The sequence below is a fragment of the Oculina patagonica genome, chromosome 8 (assembly GCF_052425735.1).
Source record: "Oculina patagonica isolate OP01 chromosome 8, crgOcupat, whole genome shotgun sequence".
In the NCBI taxonomy this organism is placed as follows: domain Eukaryota; kingdom Metazoa; phylum Cnidaria; class Anthozoa; order Scleractinia; family Oculinidae; genus Oculina; species Oculina patagonica.
Genome location: NC_135765.1, coordinates 3,514,370 through 3,531,374, shown reverse-complemented (window position 1 = coordinate 3,531,374; position 17,005 = coordinate 3,514,370). Strand labels below are relative to the sequence as shown.

The 17,005-nt window shown below is 39.8% G+C and overlaps 4 protein-coding genes across 8 annotated transcripts in view; 2 read left to right on the top strand and 2 right to left on the bottom strand.

Moving 5' to 3' along the window:
* Window positions 1-1,631, bottom strand: part of LOC144662965 (uncharacterized) — a 2,348-nt gene extending 717 nt beyond the window's left edge. Inside the window, exons 1-2 of the mRNA XM_078523892.1 lie at window positions 917-1,631; window positions 6-353 (exon numbers count right to left, since the gene is read on the bottom strand). Coding sequence (XP_078380018.1) covers window positions 6-353; window positions 917-1,631 — 1,063 coding nt within the window. The remainder of the gene's footprint in view (window positions 1-5; window positions 354-916) is intronic.
* The window catches only part of LOC144663417 (glycine receptor subunit alpha-2-like), a 91,117-nt gene that overhangs the window by 44,167 nt on the left and 29,945 nt on the right, over window positions 1-17,005 (top strand). The gene's annotated exons all lie outside the window — the stretch shown is intronic.
* The window catches only part of LOC144663407 (H/ACA ribonucleoprotein complex subunit DKC1-like), a 75,868-nt gene that overhangs the window by 52,352 nt on the left and 6,511 nt on the right, over window positions 1-17,005 (bottom strand). The gene's annotated exons all lie outside the window — the stretch shown is intronic.
* Window positions 10,266-11,891, top strand: LOC144663645 (uncharacterized). The gene has a single exon (XM_078524653.1). It carries the CDS (start codon window positions 11,020-11,022, stop codon window positions 11,833-11,835), a length of 816 nt encoding a protein of 271 aa, XP_078380779.1. The 5' UTR covers window positions 10,266-11,019; the 3' UTR covers window positions 11,836-11,891.

The window sequence follows — 17,005 nt, the reverse complement described above, 5'->3', positions numbered from 1 at the left end:
GCGACCCTCCAGAATAGCATAAGTGTACTCAGTGTAGGTATTTCCATGATCTGCTAAAATGATAGTCAGCGTGTTTTCATCGGTTGCCATGGCCGATACATAGCGCGCGAGGTCAGAATCTAGCGACTGAATTCTGAGGCCTGTGTCGTCGTGACCAACATTGAGAGCGGTGTACGAGAGTAATGGGCGGGACGTCTTAGATGACGCAATTGTATTTAAGATGTCTATTGAATATTGAAGGAAATAGCTGTGCTGTAGCTTGCCGTTGAAGCAGATCTGATCACCTTTAGGCCCACTAAAAGGCGCGTCAGTACCAAATGGTGCTAACACCTCACAGCTTGAATGCGTCAAACCTGAACACAGCGGGAAAAAAACAAGTATTAACTACTGTACGCAATACAATTGGTTACAATTGGTATTTTTTGCGCGAGTTCGTCGGAAAGAGCGTGGCTTCCCAAGAGAGTCTGGGCTCAGGTACGCGGGTGAAAATATCGAGTAGGATTGGTAAGGGGGGGGGGGGGTGGAGTAATCCAGCACCCCGATCTACGTCTCCATTTTTTTAGGGCAAAAATGAGACGAGGGTCCGTCCAAAAAGCGAAAAAAAGATAACAACTATCGATCAACAGACCAGAATAAACCCAAACAAAGAAGACAATGGTTTCCGTGTTTTAAGAGATAACAAATCTGCTAAATGAAAACGAGAATCAACAGGATAGAACAGAAGCCACAACAAAAAGTATTTATAGTTCTTTAGCCACACACAAAGGTTTCATTGTGACCTGTGGCTGCATTTGAACACTACACTTTTACCTTCAGTATGGGGACACCTCCCAGCCACACATGTCCACTACCTCCACACACCTCCCACAAGGGGTCATTTTAACACCACAACAAAGACGCTATTTTACATGGTCACCTGTATTGTCGATAAAACTTTCGTTGAGCTTGACCTGCAGCTCTTCCCAGTCTTCTGCAACCAAGTCAGTAGCTAGTCCCCAGCCTTCTTTCCAACACAGATCTTCCTGCCACATCGTCTGGTACCCAGCCTTCTTGAAGTGCCCAAAAAGCACATCCGCGCGTACGGAAGGTGCGTCTTCATCGGGGTCTATGGGGGGAAGCAGCTTACCAGTAAACATCGCGTGCTCATTGTGCGTGGTGTGGCCGTGAACGGCTTGGAATAACTCGAAATCAAACACTCTAGCGGGGGCGACATCCGGTCTGCCAGCCAAAGTCCTTAAAGTTTCGACTGTTTTGGGTAGCGAGCGATAAAAATGTGATCTGGCGACGGAATCTAATAAGACAATGTTGATATTGATTGTATTTTTAGGTCGCGGTTTTCGAGCCTCCTGCATAGTCACTCGCGGGGGAACTGGGATGAGTTGCGACGCTAAACTCTTCTTGCCTGCGGCAATAAAACATTTAACAAATACAAAGTTGAACTTATTTCTTGCGGATAGCAGTGCAATTCGCGGAAGTTGAGTCTCCAGCTCTGAGATTGTTGTAAAATTCCTAACGGACTTCATAACGCCGTCTTCAGGATCTATGCTGTAAACACCAAATGTCATAAATTTTCTCTCGCTTTTGCTAACAAGTCTTTCACAAACTCGACGGTTGCACTTTGCTTTAAGCATTGTTCTCTTATTAAAAGTTTCAGTGACAAAGGAACAGATTTCGACGTTCTCCTTGTTTGTCTTGCATTCTGATAGAGTAGGGTCATAATGGTACAACGACTCTGCAAATTTACACGCGTCCAAGGTCGGTCTATGTGGCTTACATGTTCCATAAGAATTCTTATTTGTACCTGTAAGGTAAAAATCCTTGCAAATGTCGCTCTGTCCACTTTCCGTAGAATTCATATTTCTTTGAGAATTTATAAACTCTGATGAACTTTTTTCTTGGCTGTCAAATCTCCCCACATCTTGTTCGCTTTTGAAGGCTGTATGAAGTCTTGCGAGTTCATTTCTTCTATTTCGTTTTTTATGGTCATTCTCGCCTCCTCGAATTTTAATCACGCGTTCCTCTCGTCGATTCAAGGCTTTGTCTGCTAATGTCCTTCCTCTTAACCTGAGAGATCGTAAAGTTGTATCTAATTCCGCTGCAGGCTTGCCTACAATACCCTCACGAAGAACTTGAAGGCGATCGTAAATGAAATTCCCACTGTTGATGAGGTATAAATGCCAAATCGTTACAATAATTAATGCGGATAGAAAGATCCTTTTTCGACTTCGTCTTGCTCCAAGAAACAAACATCTGGGAATGTTTCCTACAACATCCATTCTCACTCATGGCCGAATAAAACACGGCTGTAAACTTGTCACAATGTTACGTTTCAATGCTTTGTTTTATATACAAACCGGAGTGATGGCATCTCAGCTGTCAAAACTGTCTGTGCGACTGTAAACTTTGAGTAATCTTCGATTAGCGTCCAAGACCTAGAATAAATAATACAATGATAATATCAACAGAGAGTGATATAGACAAGCACAGTTATGGCTAAAGAGCCTTTGTTTGGATATCAAGGGCCCTGTCTAACACAACACACTTTGAAAGTGTTCCAGTTACCCGAAAAATGAGGGTGTGAAATGTGAAATGACTACTTTTCCCTCGTGAATCGTGATTTCCATAGTAGTCGTGAACCGTGATTTTCCAAAATCTTTTCTTTTATTTTCCGTGAAGCGTGAAGTGTCAATATTATATTTTTTCGTGGATTGTGAAAGGGCTGTTTAATTTTCCGTGAAACGTGATCTATACCCCTCCTTTACCACCTTCAAAAATTTTTGTTTTCAAACAACTGAATGTTTTAAAGTCATCAGAAAGGCTTTCCTAAATGAACTCAACACTTCACGAATTCCAAATATGTTACAAATCACTTTACAAACGAGACAGTTCAAGGACCTATCGAACCGCAGCTCTCTCTTGTCTCTAATGCACCTCATACCATGAAGGAGGCTTAAAATTACTGCTCTACTGATCAACCAGAAAGTTAGAACTGACGTTGAACCGGCACGGTAAAGTCTGCTCCCATCCCAGCCTGATCCCGGCGGAGTAGGGTGCCTGCGCTAGGGGTATATGCTGCGTCTTTTGGATGGGTTGTAGACTTCCGTAGTTCCATCGCAGCCTTCTCACAGCATTATTGACAGGTTTATCCAACAACAGACCTCTTTAGCTACGTATGTAAATAGCCCATTCAGATCATGCGATGTTCTCAAGAGAATTGTTCCTTTGTCTATATGGAAATTATTCCTTTATTTTCACGTGGACATGTTTGAATGTGAAAGAAATAATTCTCAGGGTAACATCACGTGGTCTGAAATGAACCAACAAAAGAAACGAAGCTAAAGAAGTCTATTTTGCCGGTATTTAAATATAAAGACTAGGAATTAGAGAGACGCTGTGTCTTGCCTAAGAAAGGCGAGAATACAAACTATCTTGGCCGGAGTTCTAACAAAGGAGTACCACGCATTGTGCCACCAGACCTTCCATCTTTGAACAACGCTATGGCACAAAACGTCTATTCGACATTGTACTTGGTAGCATCCAGCGCAAGCCTTCTACTCCGTTGTCTGTTTCTCCATTCACCATAAACTTAAAAACACTCGATGGAATTTTCAGCGCTCGGTCGTCCAAAATTCATCTGTACTGCAGACTATGTAGACCTATTTACTGATTATAGTTTAGCCTTCAGTTTGCTGTTTTTTCAATGATTGACTGAACACATGGTTCAGACTGTATAAAATTTTGAAGTACTGTAGTTTGCAATCAAAGAAACTTGTACCATCAATTTGTCTTGAAAACGTAGGCTTGTCCAACTGTATGATGTAAATGAAGACTATACACAAGAACTAACAGGAATAGGTTTACAAGCGTTTAACGAGATACTTTTAAATGAAAAAAGTTTTTGGCTGAAATCACTAAACTAAATGTCCTCTTACAAACATAAAACATAGCATATGTGAGATCTTACTTCTTTGCTAAAAATCTGATCTAACACCTCCAGACATTTGGATGGTTGCCTTTAAAAACAAAACTCGATACAGCAAATTTATAGAGCCGTCAAACTCTTGAAAGAGCTTATCTCCTTCATCGTAAACATTAACCACGCTTTACACACACGACCGTCCACTCAGGAGATTTTTATACGTGTATTTAATACCTTACATGTTACCTTAGCTAGAGAACCAATTGTTCAAAAGTTCATTACTAAACTAAAAATAACGGTTTTGCAGTTTTTTTTTAAATCACGCATATATGTACTGAATAACTCCTAGGCCTCGTAGTTCAAATAAATTGAGCCATGAAATATAAAATTAATGTTATATTAATGGTCTTGCAGTTTTGTTTTCTTTGACTATGGAGTCGCCCTTTAATGAGCTCTATAAGGTGGATTCAATCTTCTAGTGTTTTATTTTTTAAGTCTGTGGATGAAACCCTGGTGTGTGACCATTCAAATGAAAGCTAAACAAGCGGCGCGTGCTTTCGTGTGTTGCTAGAACTGCAAAGTTGTCAGTCAGTTTAAACTTTTGGATGAAGCCCATTAGTATGTTTATGCTGCATTGGCACTGAAGTAAAATGAGTTTGTGAGATATTTTGTAACTAGGCACATACTCCTAGGATTTATTGAAGCGTTAAAAGCAAGCCTATTATTCTTATTTTTCGCGACGAAGGATTATCACGCGATTGAATTTACAGACTAAATATCGGGAGATTCGAATACTTAAAAATATAATAGCTTAATAGTTTTCTTCGATAAGGCAGTCACGCCATACTTGAAAGATTGAAGTCTTAACACTATCGTTCGTTCCTACTAGAGTTTTATAATATTCCTCAGTAGAGAAAAAATATAGCCCGCACTGCAAAGCTATATAGAGTAGTCTTATCCATTATAATACCAGAAATGAAAGAAATTAGTAACTGGTTGGCCGGATTCAAAATCCTCTTCATAAATTCGAATACAAACGACATTCACCTTCTTTCAGTCCGAACTTTCGTTTAGTTTTCGATTTCGATAAGCACTAACTGTCTGTCCCATTTGTTCTTAAAAGGAAGAATATATTTGAGCAGTTACCTTCTGAAAGTCGACTCAGCAATGTCCAACACAAGCTTCGCTAACATAATGAGCTGAAAGCAACGAAGATGATTCACTCAAAAGGTCGTGTCATCAGCGAACTTCCTCGGCGGAAAGTTTGTTTTGGCGGGGCTAATATTGAACGGAGATTACAAGATGACTTACACCTTTCACCGCAAGCAGACGACAAATCGAAAGATCCCGATGGAATTGCTTTTTACAAAGGGATTTACTCCGCAATACGATAGGAACCCAATGCGCGCCGAAATAGTATAACTAATGCCATTTTACTGGCGGGGAATTTCTACTTGCGCTTGCGTGTCGATCTAAGTATGGTATCTTTTAATCCACTTGAATACTTGGAAACTCAACACCGCTGAAACGTGCAGTGTCTCTCGAATTTAATCTTTCTATTCTTCTGAACACTCGATTATCATTTCTAGTATTTTGCTTTTTTAACGCATTTTTCCAGAACATGTTGCAGCGTAAGCTAAGCTTAAAAGTCTTAGGCGCTTGCTGATTTGATACAAATTCTGTGGCTTTTTGCTGGTATATATTCAAGCGGTGATGCGCTTTACGACTGTAATCATTAAAAAAATCAAAAACAATTTGTCTGCGACGCCAGCCCCAAGTATTATCCGGTCACAAGTGGGATGAAAAACGGATTTGATGTCGGTTGATACTTTTAAGATGTAACATAATGGGATCTAAGCGAGTTTTTAGGAGTTTAGCTTCCTCTTATTGTTTGTAAGCCGCCTTGCTAAAGATGACGTTTTGGAGGATTCACATTTTAATGCGGTTTAATTCACAGCAAATCAATTATTTTTATGTGTTTGTTCTAACGATAATTTCTTGATGTAAATTAATCAATTTTATGACTTCCTTCTTGCGGTGTGATCGTTTTAACCCAGTCTTAAAATGACTTCCCTTGCTTTTCTAAATTGCCTTTGAATAGCGATAAACCTGTGATCTGATCCACACGCAATTGATAGATTTTCTTCTGTTAATCCTTGATATTGAACCTTTAATGTCAAAAGTAACGAGTTATCAAACAGGAACAGTTTTTAATCCCGACAATCAAGGGTCATCAAATGCAGACCATAAAACTGCCCGCGATCACATCAGCGCGGCTATAATGAGCTGTGAGACGAATTTGACGCAGGAAAAGCAACTGTCGCCGTTCTCCTTCTTATGATAATTGCCTTTCGGTAACAAGAAAATTAAACCATTCAAATTGATTTGAAAGGAAACCTCTATACACCGAAAACTCTAAATTAGCCCAGGAGGGAAAGCAACTTAACTTGAGAGAGTATCCGGGGGGGGAAGCAATGGTTAAGGATATGTGCTTCTGGGACTTTTGCATACCTATATAGCTCATAATCATGGGAGTGCTCCCCGGGAACAAGTTAATTAATGGATCTATTATTACCGCCATTTAGAGATACGTTTCGTGAGTTTTCCACCAGGGTAAATCGGCTAAGCAAAAACCACTTATATTACAAAACATCTCCAACTTAATTTTCAATACAAAATCGCAACATCACAGGTCATCACACAACAATGTACTAGCTAAATGGAGAGTAATCTTAGTATGGGAATTAAGTTTTCTCCAGTTCTTCAGTCATGTAAGTCCCCCCCCCCCCTCTACATCCCCCTCAAAATAATTAAACTTATGATTAAAGCTAGGGTACAAATTCCTTTGTTTTAACTGCTGGAAAAAGGTCCTTGCCAGAAAAGAGCAAAACCAGTTATAATTTAAATATAATAACGAGTGAATGACACGTACTCTGCAATGCAGGCAACTCCAAGGCCAGAATCCGCGAACAAAGTTATCCAACGCTCGCCCATCAAAAACGCCTACATTTCAGGCTAATGATACATTAAATGTTGATGAAAATTCCTGCTGTTTATGTTCTTCCTGTAATCAAATAGCAATTAGCTGGCTCAATTGCTGCGTGTTCTGACTCCGCTAACCCTTAACGCTCAATAATGCCGTGTTACATATTTTGCCGGCTTTCTGTAAATACCTTACAATAGATTTGTGTTTCCATGCATGGTAAGGAACACGAACACATTGTCTTGTAAATCGGGTTTACCGCGATTGTACACGGCTTTTGAGGACTTTGTATAGGCATAAATACCTTCACGCAAACAACAATCACGCGATCTCTTTATAAGAAGTAAGATTGAGCTCTCACTGAAGTGGCTAATAAAAAAGCCTGCGTAGATGGCACGCGAACTGAATCTACCCTACTAATACAAAACTGTAGGCAGATTATAAAAATGTCATTGGTTTTTTGACAATTGTAAATATTTTTTGGAATTTGAGGATTTTTGAAGTAGTGATTCGACTGCCACTTGAAGCAAAATCGTCCGTAACTGGAATAAGAAATCGTTCATAGATATAATGCCTCAAAATAAAACTTTCCACCGGAGTGCGTCACAAACAATTGAAACCGGCACACGATCTCGAAACCATCATTCAAACACAACAATAAAAATTTTGATCTCTCAGGAATCGATCATTTAAGTTGTCACTCAAACAATATCCAACGTCATTTGTAGCACTCCAACAACAACAACAACAAGCTTTATTTGCATGACTGTAAATTTGTTACAATATTGCAAAAGCGTAAACTTATTAAGTAATAATAATAATAAAAATAATAAAATAATAACATAGTAAAAAAAAAAAAACAAAATGATTACATATAAAATTAATTACATTGATAGTATTTTGGCCGTGTTTTCACGAGCGATTTTTCAGGTCGCTAAGTGAGTCATAACCGGAAATCTCGTGAAAACAGTTACTTTTCCGACTCGCTTAAAGTTAAGCGAGTCGGCAAACTTCAATGCAATTCTCATAAATTTAAGCCACCAAACCAGGTAGCTTAAGCGAGTCGGTAATTAATTCCCGCCAATGAGAAGCAACTTGCGGTCATTCATCTGACAAGGCTGTCAAAACGGAAATAGAACACGCGTGATTTTTATGCCTACTGCGAAACTTATCTGAATGCAAAAGAGCAAAGCATGGAAAGCGAGTTTCCTTCCTTTCAACATTGAAATGCAGGATCATGTGTACTTTAGGTACCGTCGACCGACACTGTCGACCGAGTATCGACCGATATATCGGTCGATAGTCGACCGATACTCGACCGACTATCGACCGACATATCGGTCGATACTCAGTCGAGTATCGGTCGACCATCGACCGACATATCGGTCGATACTCGACCGAGTATCGACCGAGTATGCACATCGGCCGATACTGTTCCTCTTCGTCGACAGTCGGTCGAGGCTTTACCGATATCCCAGCGATACTTTGCCGATAGTGCCAAAGTAATACTATAATTTGTTAAAAAAAAATGAATCGTAAGCTGTACTTTTAGTGTGTGGAAAAGCTCTTGCTTGCATACAGTTTTTACAGTTTAGTTGTCGGAAACGGAAACGTACAATATTTGGCCCAGTTCTTGGCCAGGTCTAGTTCTTGGCCAATTTGCCGCGTTTAACACGTTTTTCACGCCTCAAATGAATTCTTTATACAATCACCAAAAGGAACATTTTTTGTAATATGAATCATAGGACCACAAAGCTTTCTTCCAATTTTATAGTTTTGTTTTACTGTCGTATTTTTCGGTTTAAATTCACTTCGTATTACTTCCATGTGGCTTTTCGGCGTATTTGCCTATTCTCGGCCACACTGCTCGCAATCACTCGGCAGCGAAGCAATGTTTAAAAAAACAAAGACGAATTAAATCTTTAAGTTCTTAATTAACTCTTGTCTTGTCTGTTATTATTATAACACCTAACCTGAGCAAAAAACAGATGACAGGCCTACACAGACTCCTACTTCGTGACATTTGTACAAAATAAGCCGTTCGGTAAAATTGGATTTGGCTTCAAAGTTGTTAAGAAAGGGCACTATGCTCTGTCAGTTGTATTATAAGGAGGCGATTTTAGGTTAAGTAGAGTCGAAAGACTGCCGCTCAGCAGGTGTGTAGAAATGATAGATTTGCACGGTTTCCCGTAAGTACATTTTGACACCTCTGTATTAAATTTTGCTATTGCGGTTAGTCTTGGCTCATTCATATTCGCAAGATGTGTTTTAAGCTCTCAAAATGTTCGCTCTGGAAGGACACAGGTCCTGTTGTAGCCACCATAAATAGTTGCAGTTTAATATGTCTGCCGTTGACCAACCTCTGGCAATACACCATGATGATGTCAATGATGAACACGACATCGAACCACCAAAGACGCCAGACTATCGTCCCAATGGCGACGACTTAGAACTGAACGACCAAGAAATGTCTGCCCTAATGGAAGACTATGACGAGGAGAACAGTCTTCCGCCATCGCAACCACGGCCAGTACGTTCAACTCAGTACCAGCCTAAAAGAGAACGTGAAAACAGCCCGCCAAGACAAAACGGACAAAACCCTGTGAAGCGAGGACAGAAAAGGAAATACACAGACACAAACGCTGTGCAGGCTAAAATAGCCAAAACAGAACAATCTATCGAAAAACTTGAGAAACATTTAGCAAATCGGACTTGTCCGAAATCTTTGCAATATACGGCGAAACCAAACATTACGCCAGACACCACCTTCGATAGAGAAATAAAGGGTATCAAACAACAAGCAGAGCAAAGCTTGGTGGATGCCCTTTCTCGCTTCCATAAACGAAGGCTCGAGAGCCATAAACGGAGGGCTAACAATGTACCCTCAGTCCGTAAACAAACAAATGTAAATAGGCAACCTCTCAACCAAACGCCTTCGGCGAACATTGTAAAAAACAACAATGAAGAAATAGCCGAATTACGAAAAGGACTCTCTGACTTACAAGAGACTGTTTGTAAATTGGTAAATAAACTTGATGGACATTATAACAGTGTGTTCTCTGACTCCACAAACGTTGTTTCTCACAACAACAAATACATACCAAAAAACATAAGACGCAAAAAGCGTAGAGACACTATAAAGTGTAAGCGTTTAGCCAAAGAAAGGGAGACAAATGAGAAATTTCTAAAAAATTTCTCGAACTATCAACTCTCTGACAGCCAAGTCAGCGTGATATCAAAGGGTCTCAAATTCATACCTACGCCCGTGACAAATGAAACCCGTATTAGGCAACAACTCTTGCGAGACTTTGAACTATTCGCTAGACGTATGCGCCTCCAATACATTTTTCACGGTCAAAACAAAGAACCACATCCATTTCATGTTAAATCACAATGGATGCCACCGGTTCAACCTTCTGTTGCCCTTGAAAGCTACTTGGAAAATGTCAAAGTACAATTAGCGGAAATCACGCTCTCTAAGCCTAAAAACAATCTGTCACGCAATGAGGTCATAGCCCTTAAAGAGTTGAAAAACAATCCTGCTATTAACCTCAGAAAAGCAGACAAAGGCAGTACCACAGTCATCATGAATAAGCAAGAAAAAATAAATGAGGCTCAAGTGCAACTCGACAACAGAGAGCACTATAAACCTCTCAAAACACCGATCGTTAAAAACACGCAAGACAAGGTTCATGAGATCATTGACCTAATGCATCGGTGCAAACACATTGATGACATGACCCAAAACTGGCTTTTAGAAACTCCCAATCCGCCTAGAATACCAATATTCTATACGCTTACAAAAATACACAAACCAATACCGGTCGGAAGACCGATTATCTCAGGTTGCGACGGCCCGACTGAGAGAATATCATCATTTGTGGACACACTGCTCCAGCCTATCGCACAAACACAAAAGTCCTTAATCAAGGACACAACCGATTTTATAAATTTCATAGAAAAAACAAAGATAGGCAAAGATACTATATTAGTATCAATGGACGTTTCTAGCTTGTAAACAAATATACCACAAGAGGAAGGAACAAATATAGTATGTGAAGCATACGAAAAGTTCCACAACTATAACACACCGATCCCAACACACTACCTTAGGGAGATGCTTGGCTTAATCCTAAAGGAAAATTCGTTTCAATTCAATAGTGAAAACTACCTCCAAACACATGGAACTGCTATGGGAACAAAAATGGCAGTATCATTTGCCAATATATTCATGGCGGAGATTGAAACGAAATTAATTCTACAAAGCGATACCAAGCCAAGAGAATGGAAGCGTTACATTGATGACGTTTTCTCCCTTTGGGACAATGATAAAAAAGAAGTGGACCGGTTTATTGAACAAGCTAACACATTCCACCCTACCATCAAATTCACGGCCGAAATATCAGAGAACGAAATAACTTTCCTCGATACCACAGTGTTTAAAGGGGAAAGATTCAAAGAAGATTCCATCCTAGACATCAAAACACACTTCAAGCCGACCGAGACCTTCCAATTTACACACTTTGCCTCGTGCCACCCACCTGGCGTAAAAAACGGTTTCATTAAAGGCGAAGCAATAAGATTGCTCAGAACAAACTCTTCGAAAAAAACATTTGAAGAGAGCCTTGTGAAATTCAAACAACGCCTTCAAGCACGCGGGTATCCCGAAAACATCATAGAAAGGTCTTTGTCAGAGGTCAACTTTGCCTCTAGACAATCGGCTCTTACACAAAAGAAAAAAAGTCACGAGAGGATTTTGCCTTTTGTCACCACATACCACCCGGCTGTTAAAAACGTTAAACAAATACTGATGGAACAATGGAGCCTAATACAAAATCAGCCTTTGCTGAAAACGATCTTTAAAAATCCTCCGATCGTCTCTTTCAAAAAGGGTAAATCCCTGAAAGACATGCTTGTTAGAGCAAAAATATAATTTGAAGGTGTTAATGCGACGCGACCACAAAAGGCACACAGGGAGTCCGTGCAGGCCTGTCATTTATTTTTATTTCATTAAGCTCACGTAAGAAATAATTTCCTCTAAAGCCTGGTTTCCATATGATCGCAGACGATCGCAAAAGATCGCAGACGATCGCAGAATTGTAGGTTCTGCGATCTGCGATCATATGGAAACACACTTTTGCGATCGTCTGCGATCGATCGCACACGATCGCAGACGATCGCAGAAAATAGAACCAAGTTCTATTCCCTGCGATCGTCTGCGATCGTTGCGATCATATGGAAACACAATTGCGATCGACTGCGATCAATTGCGATCGAAATTTATCCCATAATATTGATAATCGATCCCATGATTCAACACTTCTGCGATCGTCTGCGATCTTTTGCGATCATATGGAAACAGTTCGCTCTTCGATCTTTGCGATCACACGGTTCAGTAAATTTCTGTGATTTTGCGATCGTCTGCGATCCACTGCGATCGTCTACGATCATATGGAAACCAGGCTTAAGTCTCCATTCGTTATCTCTTCAGCGACGAATGATCATTTTGAGCAAAGCCGTAGGCGCGCGGAGACCGTAAATTTTTCCTGCGAAATCAACTGTGGCTTCCCTAACCAGCACAACCAGGACTACATGTAAGCGCATAAACTCAGTAATGAAAAGAAGAAGGACATAAATGCGAGCTCCATCTGCATCTCCCGCCATTATTCAAAAAGCGTTATTCGCGCGTGTGCTCTCGTCAAATTATTTTAAAAATGAAATATAATCTTACTCGTGAAAACACCAATTATTTTTAAGTCGCTTAACAAAGTCTGTAAACAAAACACCTTCAGGAATGTTAAGCGAGACAATCGTGCTCGTGAAAACACGGCCTTTGTTACGTAAATCAAAACAAGATGATATAAATTTAATCAATTGCATGGTCACAAAATAATCGGAAGAATTCATTAATTCTAAAATCAAGTCAGGCACTGGTAGCCGGCTGACATTTAAGATGATAGGCTGTATTTTCTTGTAAAAGTTATCTCTTATTGTTGTATATTTGGAACAATAAAAGAGAAAATGAATTTCATCTTCGGTTTTATTACAATCACAGACCGGGCAGAGCCTATTATGTCTGGGCGTATTGTTATATCTGCCTAGTTCGATCATTAACTTATGATTACTAATACGTAATTTAGCTAATGTTCTCCTACCAGAAACTCTCCTAGTTAACTCTAGATAATTGGAGGTAGCATATTCGTTCTTAAAAGATCTGTAAAATTCTAGTTTTTGAGAATGCTGTAGAGTATGCTGCCAATACGAAATATATTTCTGTTTCATTGACTGCAGAAACATTGTCACTTTTGCAATGTCTACTAAATCAGGATTAAAATTACCAAAATTAAACTAGGGGTAGTTGACACTAAAAGTGCCCCCGGTCTTTTGATCTTATCTGATTTGTATAAAATGGAAACTTGTTTGTGTTTATTTTTGAGGGTTGTAAATGTGCGCGAAACTGTAGCGTGCGGTTTAGTGTTAGTGGCTATCGCATCTGGGCACTGGGTGAGGCATTGATGGGCAGTGAGAAGTTGAAGATAGCTCAATTTTAATGTAAAATATTTATTTCGCTTTCAATTTTAAAATACTAAACTGTATAATTTTTAACGTGGCAGTCACGTAATAGATCACAAAGCTTGCTACTGTAGTACAAGTTGGTTACGATTGCTGAATTGAAAGACTCAGTACAAATCTGCGATTTGTCAGACAAAAATCACACACAAGAGCGACTGAAAGACTCAGTCGAAAAACCAAGTTTACATAAAGAAAACAAAACACTCGTACTGCGCAGTAGCTCACGGTTTCTGACTTTCTGCTTAGTTTCACTATTCTCAATGTTTTCTTTATGTAAACTGAGTCTGTTCAATTCAGCTATCGTAACCAACTTGCTCTACAATAGCAAGCTTTGTAATCTATTTCGATAGCAACAAAATCCAGACAAATATCCTTACCTTGCAAAAGCTCAAAAAAGACTGCCACGTTAAACTTCTCTTGCATAAGCTCAAAAACTCGACTGCCTTCAGGGGTGTCTCACTTCAAAACACTGTAGCGCGTCCGGGTTGAATTGTAGATACATAAAACCAAACATTAAATTAAAGCTCATAGAACTCCCGGCTATCTAAATATTTCATCCATTTTGTGATAAAATAAATTGTTGAATTTTTTACGAGGTCTAAATACGAAAGTCGGAATCGGCTATTGAAAGCTTTAAAATTCGCTAATTTGATTTGTTCGAGGGTTTCCGCTCCCAAAGTGCTAAAAAACGTGTCGGCGTTTTGTCGTATTCGATAACAGTAAAAAGTTACAGAGCATTTTCGAAGAAGGGCTAAAAAAGCATGGATTGATCGTACAAAAAAGCCTCTCAACGCATTTTTTTTTTAAATTAAACAATCGCCGACATAATTTTGTTGCTGATATATTAAAGTAATTCCTCTGAAGATTTGAAGTCAATTGAACAAAATCCCTTGGAGTTTTAGCTACCATGCGAAAAATATAATTCGAGAAAATAGCGTTTAGAAAAATCTATCGCTTCGCAAACAAACACCGCCCACAAACTGCCCGCAAACACGTTCTCAGATGACCGGTCACCTCCTTGGGAAAATGTTCACGCAATTCAATCTTCGCACAAAGCCTCGAATTTCTACTAGAAGTGTAGCGACCGAATACAAAGCCCTGACTAAAAGATCAAACGTTTTCATCAAGTATCGTTTTGGGTGTTTATTCCCGACCAACAAAAGGTTAACGTTAGATTGTTGTGTGATAATTACATGTGAGTCTGCTGATGTCACGTATACTCTTCGGTTGACACATTCTAATTAGCTTTAGTACACTTAAGCCTGGTTTTCATCAGCGACGCAAGCACAAGCGCAAGCGCAAGCGCAAACGCAAGCACGCGAACAGGAAAAAAAAGACCCTTGTGCTTGTGCTTGACACAAGTTCAAGCATAAGCATCAAAATTCAATTGTGTTTGTGCTTTTGTTTGCGTCGAAGCCGTATTCACGGTGAAATTATAGCCGTTATCCTTACGCTTGTGCTTGCGCTTGTGTTTGCGTCGCTAGTGAAAACTAGGCTTTAGCGGACTAAAAAGTTAAGTTGAAAGAATACGTTTTTGTCGGTAACTCGCGTGCGTTTCAAGTTTTTTAAATAATCTTTTTGGTATATCGGATATAAACTTAAAATCTTTCATCCGGCTTGAAAATTTTGGAAAAAATCACCCCTTAAAGGTATACGGTATACATCTCGCCAAAATATGATCCACAACATGTGCAAGGTGAGAGTTGTGGAGTTGTGAAGACGCGTAAGCCGGAACGTAAGCCTTGAACGTCACCATTACCCAAAACCCATAGCGGGAAAGTACTATTGTTACGTCATTATTACCCGAGAACACCTTGCGGGCAAGCGCTATTGCTACGTCATCATTACCCGATACTATTTGCAGGCAAACTCTATTGTTACGTCATCATTACCCGAGACTAGCTTGCGCGCTCACTTCAACCAAGTCGAGATTTTTTCTGGCTTCTGACTGTATGCACTGTATTTCCTCTGTATTTTCCTTCTGTAACTACTTATACGTGGGGACCACTATAATGCCTCCTCGGGCTTTGGCCTCAGGGCCAAAGCCCTGCGGGGGCAAATATTCGGATATCTTCATACAATTGGCCGACGTCCGAGTTGACGTTGCCTTTACCTGCACGTTCATTTTCATGCAAATCAAGCACATTTTCATAGGAAGCGTTTTGCACGAAGACTTGTTTAGAAGCAGAGGTAAAAGGGCAACTCGGGAACGGCCTAGATTTCAAGATTTCGAGCTTATGTCGTCGTTCAAACATATTGCTAGTAGTCAAAATCTGTATGGGATGAAAATTAGACCAGTGACACTCGAAAAAACGTATTTAATGGTTTATAAATACCAGATATGCCCGAAATTTACTTTTTCATGGTCAGAAATGAGAAAAACTGAGAAATAACTGCCTTGCAACAAGATGGTGTGCATGTTTAGTAGCGAGGGGAAGAGCTAAGGAGGTGGGCAGATAATTATGGGGCGGAAAGTGCATGAGTAAAGAGAATATGTACAGTTGCTTGATTGATGGGTGAAGGCGGAGGAGCGTATAATAAAGGGGCAATGTCACGGTATTTCAAGTTATTATCTGTTTTCTAACATGGAAAAACAAAAAGAAAAGTAATTAAAACCCGAAAATAAACAAGGATGGTTTCGACTGACGATGATTAAGACGGATTACGAAAAACAGACTTGAAAAACTTTGCCAATTTTTTCAAGTTGCATTGTCCAAGACGTAGCTCCTTTAAGCTGGTCCTGAAGAGGAGTAAGAAGAGCCTTTAGACCAACATTGTTGAGCGGTGTTGGCCGAGGGATCGCAACATGTTGGGCACTGTTGCATGAAACTTATACCACAAGAGAATCCGGGATAGATATTTACCATGGTTACCGGGCATTCAGTGCGCACGCGCAAGCCCAGTGCGCAAAAAAAAAAAAAAACGAAACATGTTGGGAAACGCTTCACTGATTACGAGAACAAAAGAACATCATGCAACATTGCCCACCATGGTGTACAAACGATTGAAACATGTTGCGCCTATCAATGTTGGACGATGTTGTGCCAACATGTGCGTTCGTTTGCTCGAGACTTAAAAGCTGGTTTTCACGGCAGATCAGAGCACAAGCTCAAGTGTAAGCGCACTATAAGAAAAACAAACACACTCATTCTTCTTATAGGGCTATGTCACGGATTTTAACTGATTTTTGAACAGCCCAAATTTATATTTGTGTCGTAGGAAACCTAAAAATAATGGCCCATTTTTATTAACAACTGCTATTTTAGAGCACTAAAACTGTTTAAAGCGTGTTTGGCTGCGGATGGCTCAGATGGAAATGGATTGCAATTTGAAAACGTTAGCTAACGTTTTCAAGTTGTTTCCGCGCGCCTTCAAAAAAATCGATATTTATATCCGAAGTTTGATTTCTATCCTCAAATAAAGCCATATATATCTTCCGTTATATGTTCAAAGACGTTATATGTTTCTCATGGGTAAAGTTGCCTACCACTTATTACAGAACAGTTTAGACCAAAAAACTGCGAAATCCC

What these genes read in the sequence shown, in the direction of transcription:
- LOC144663645 (XM_078524653.1), top strand. Translation starts at nt 11,020, where the DNA reads ATGCTTGGCTTAATCCTAAAGGAAAATTCGTTTCAATTCAATAGTGAA.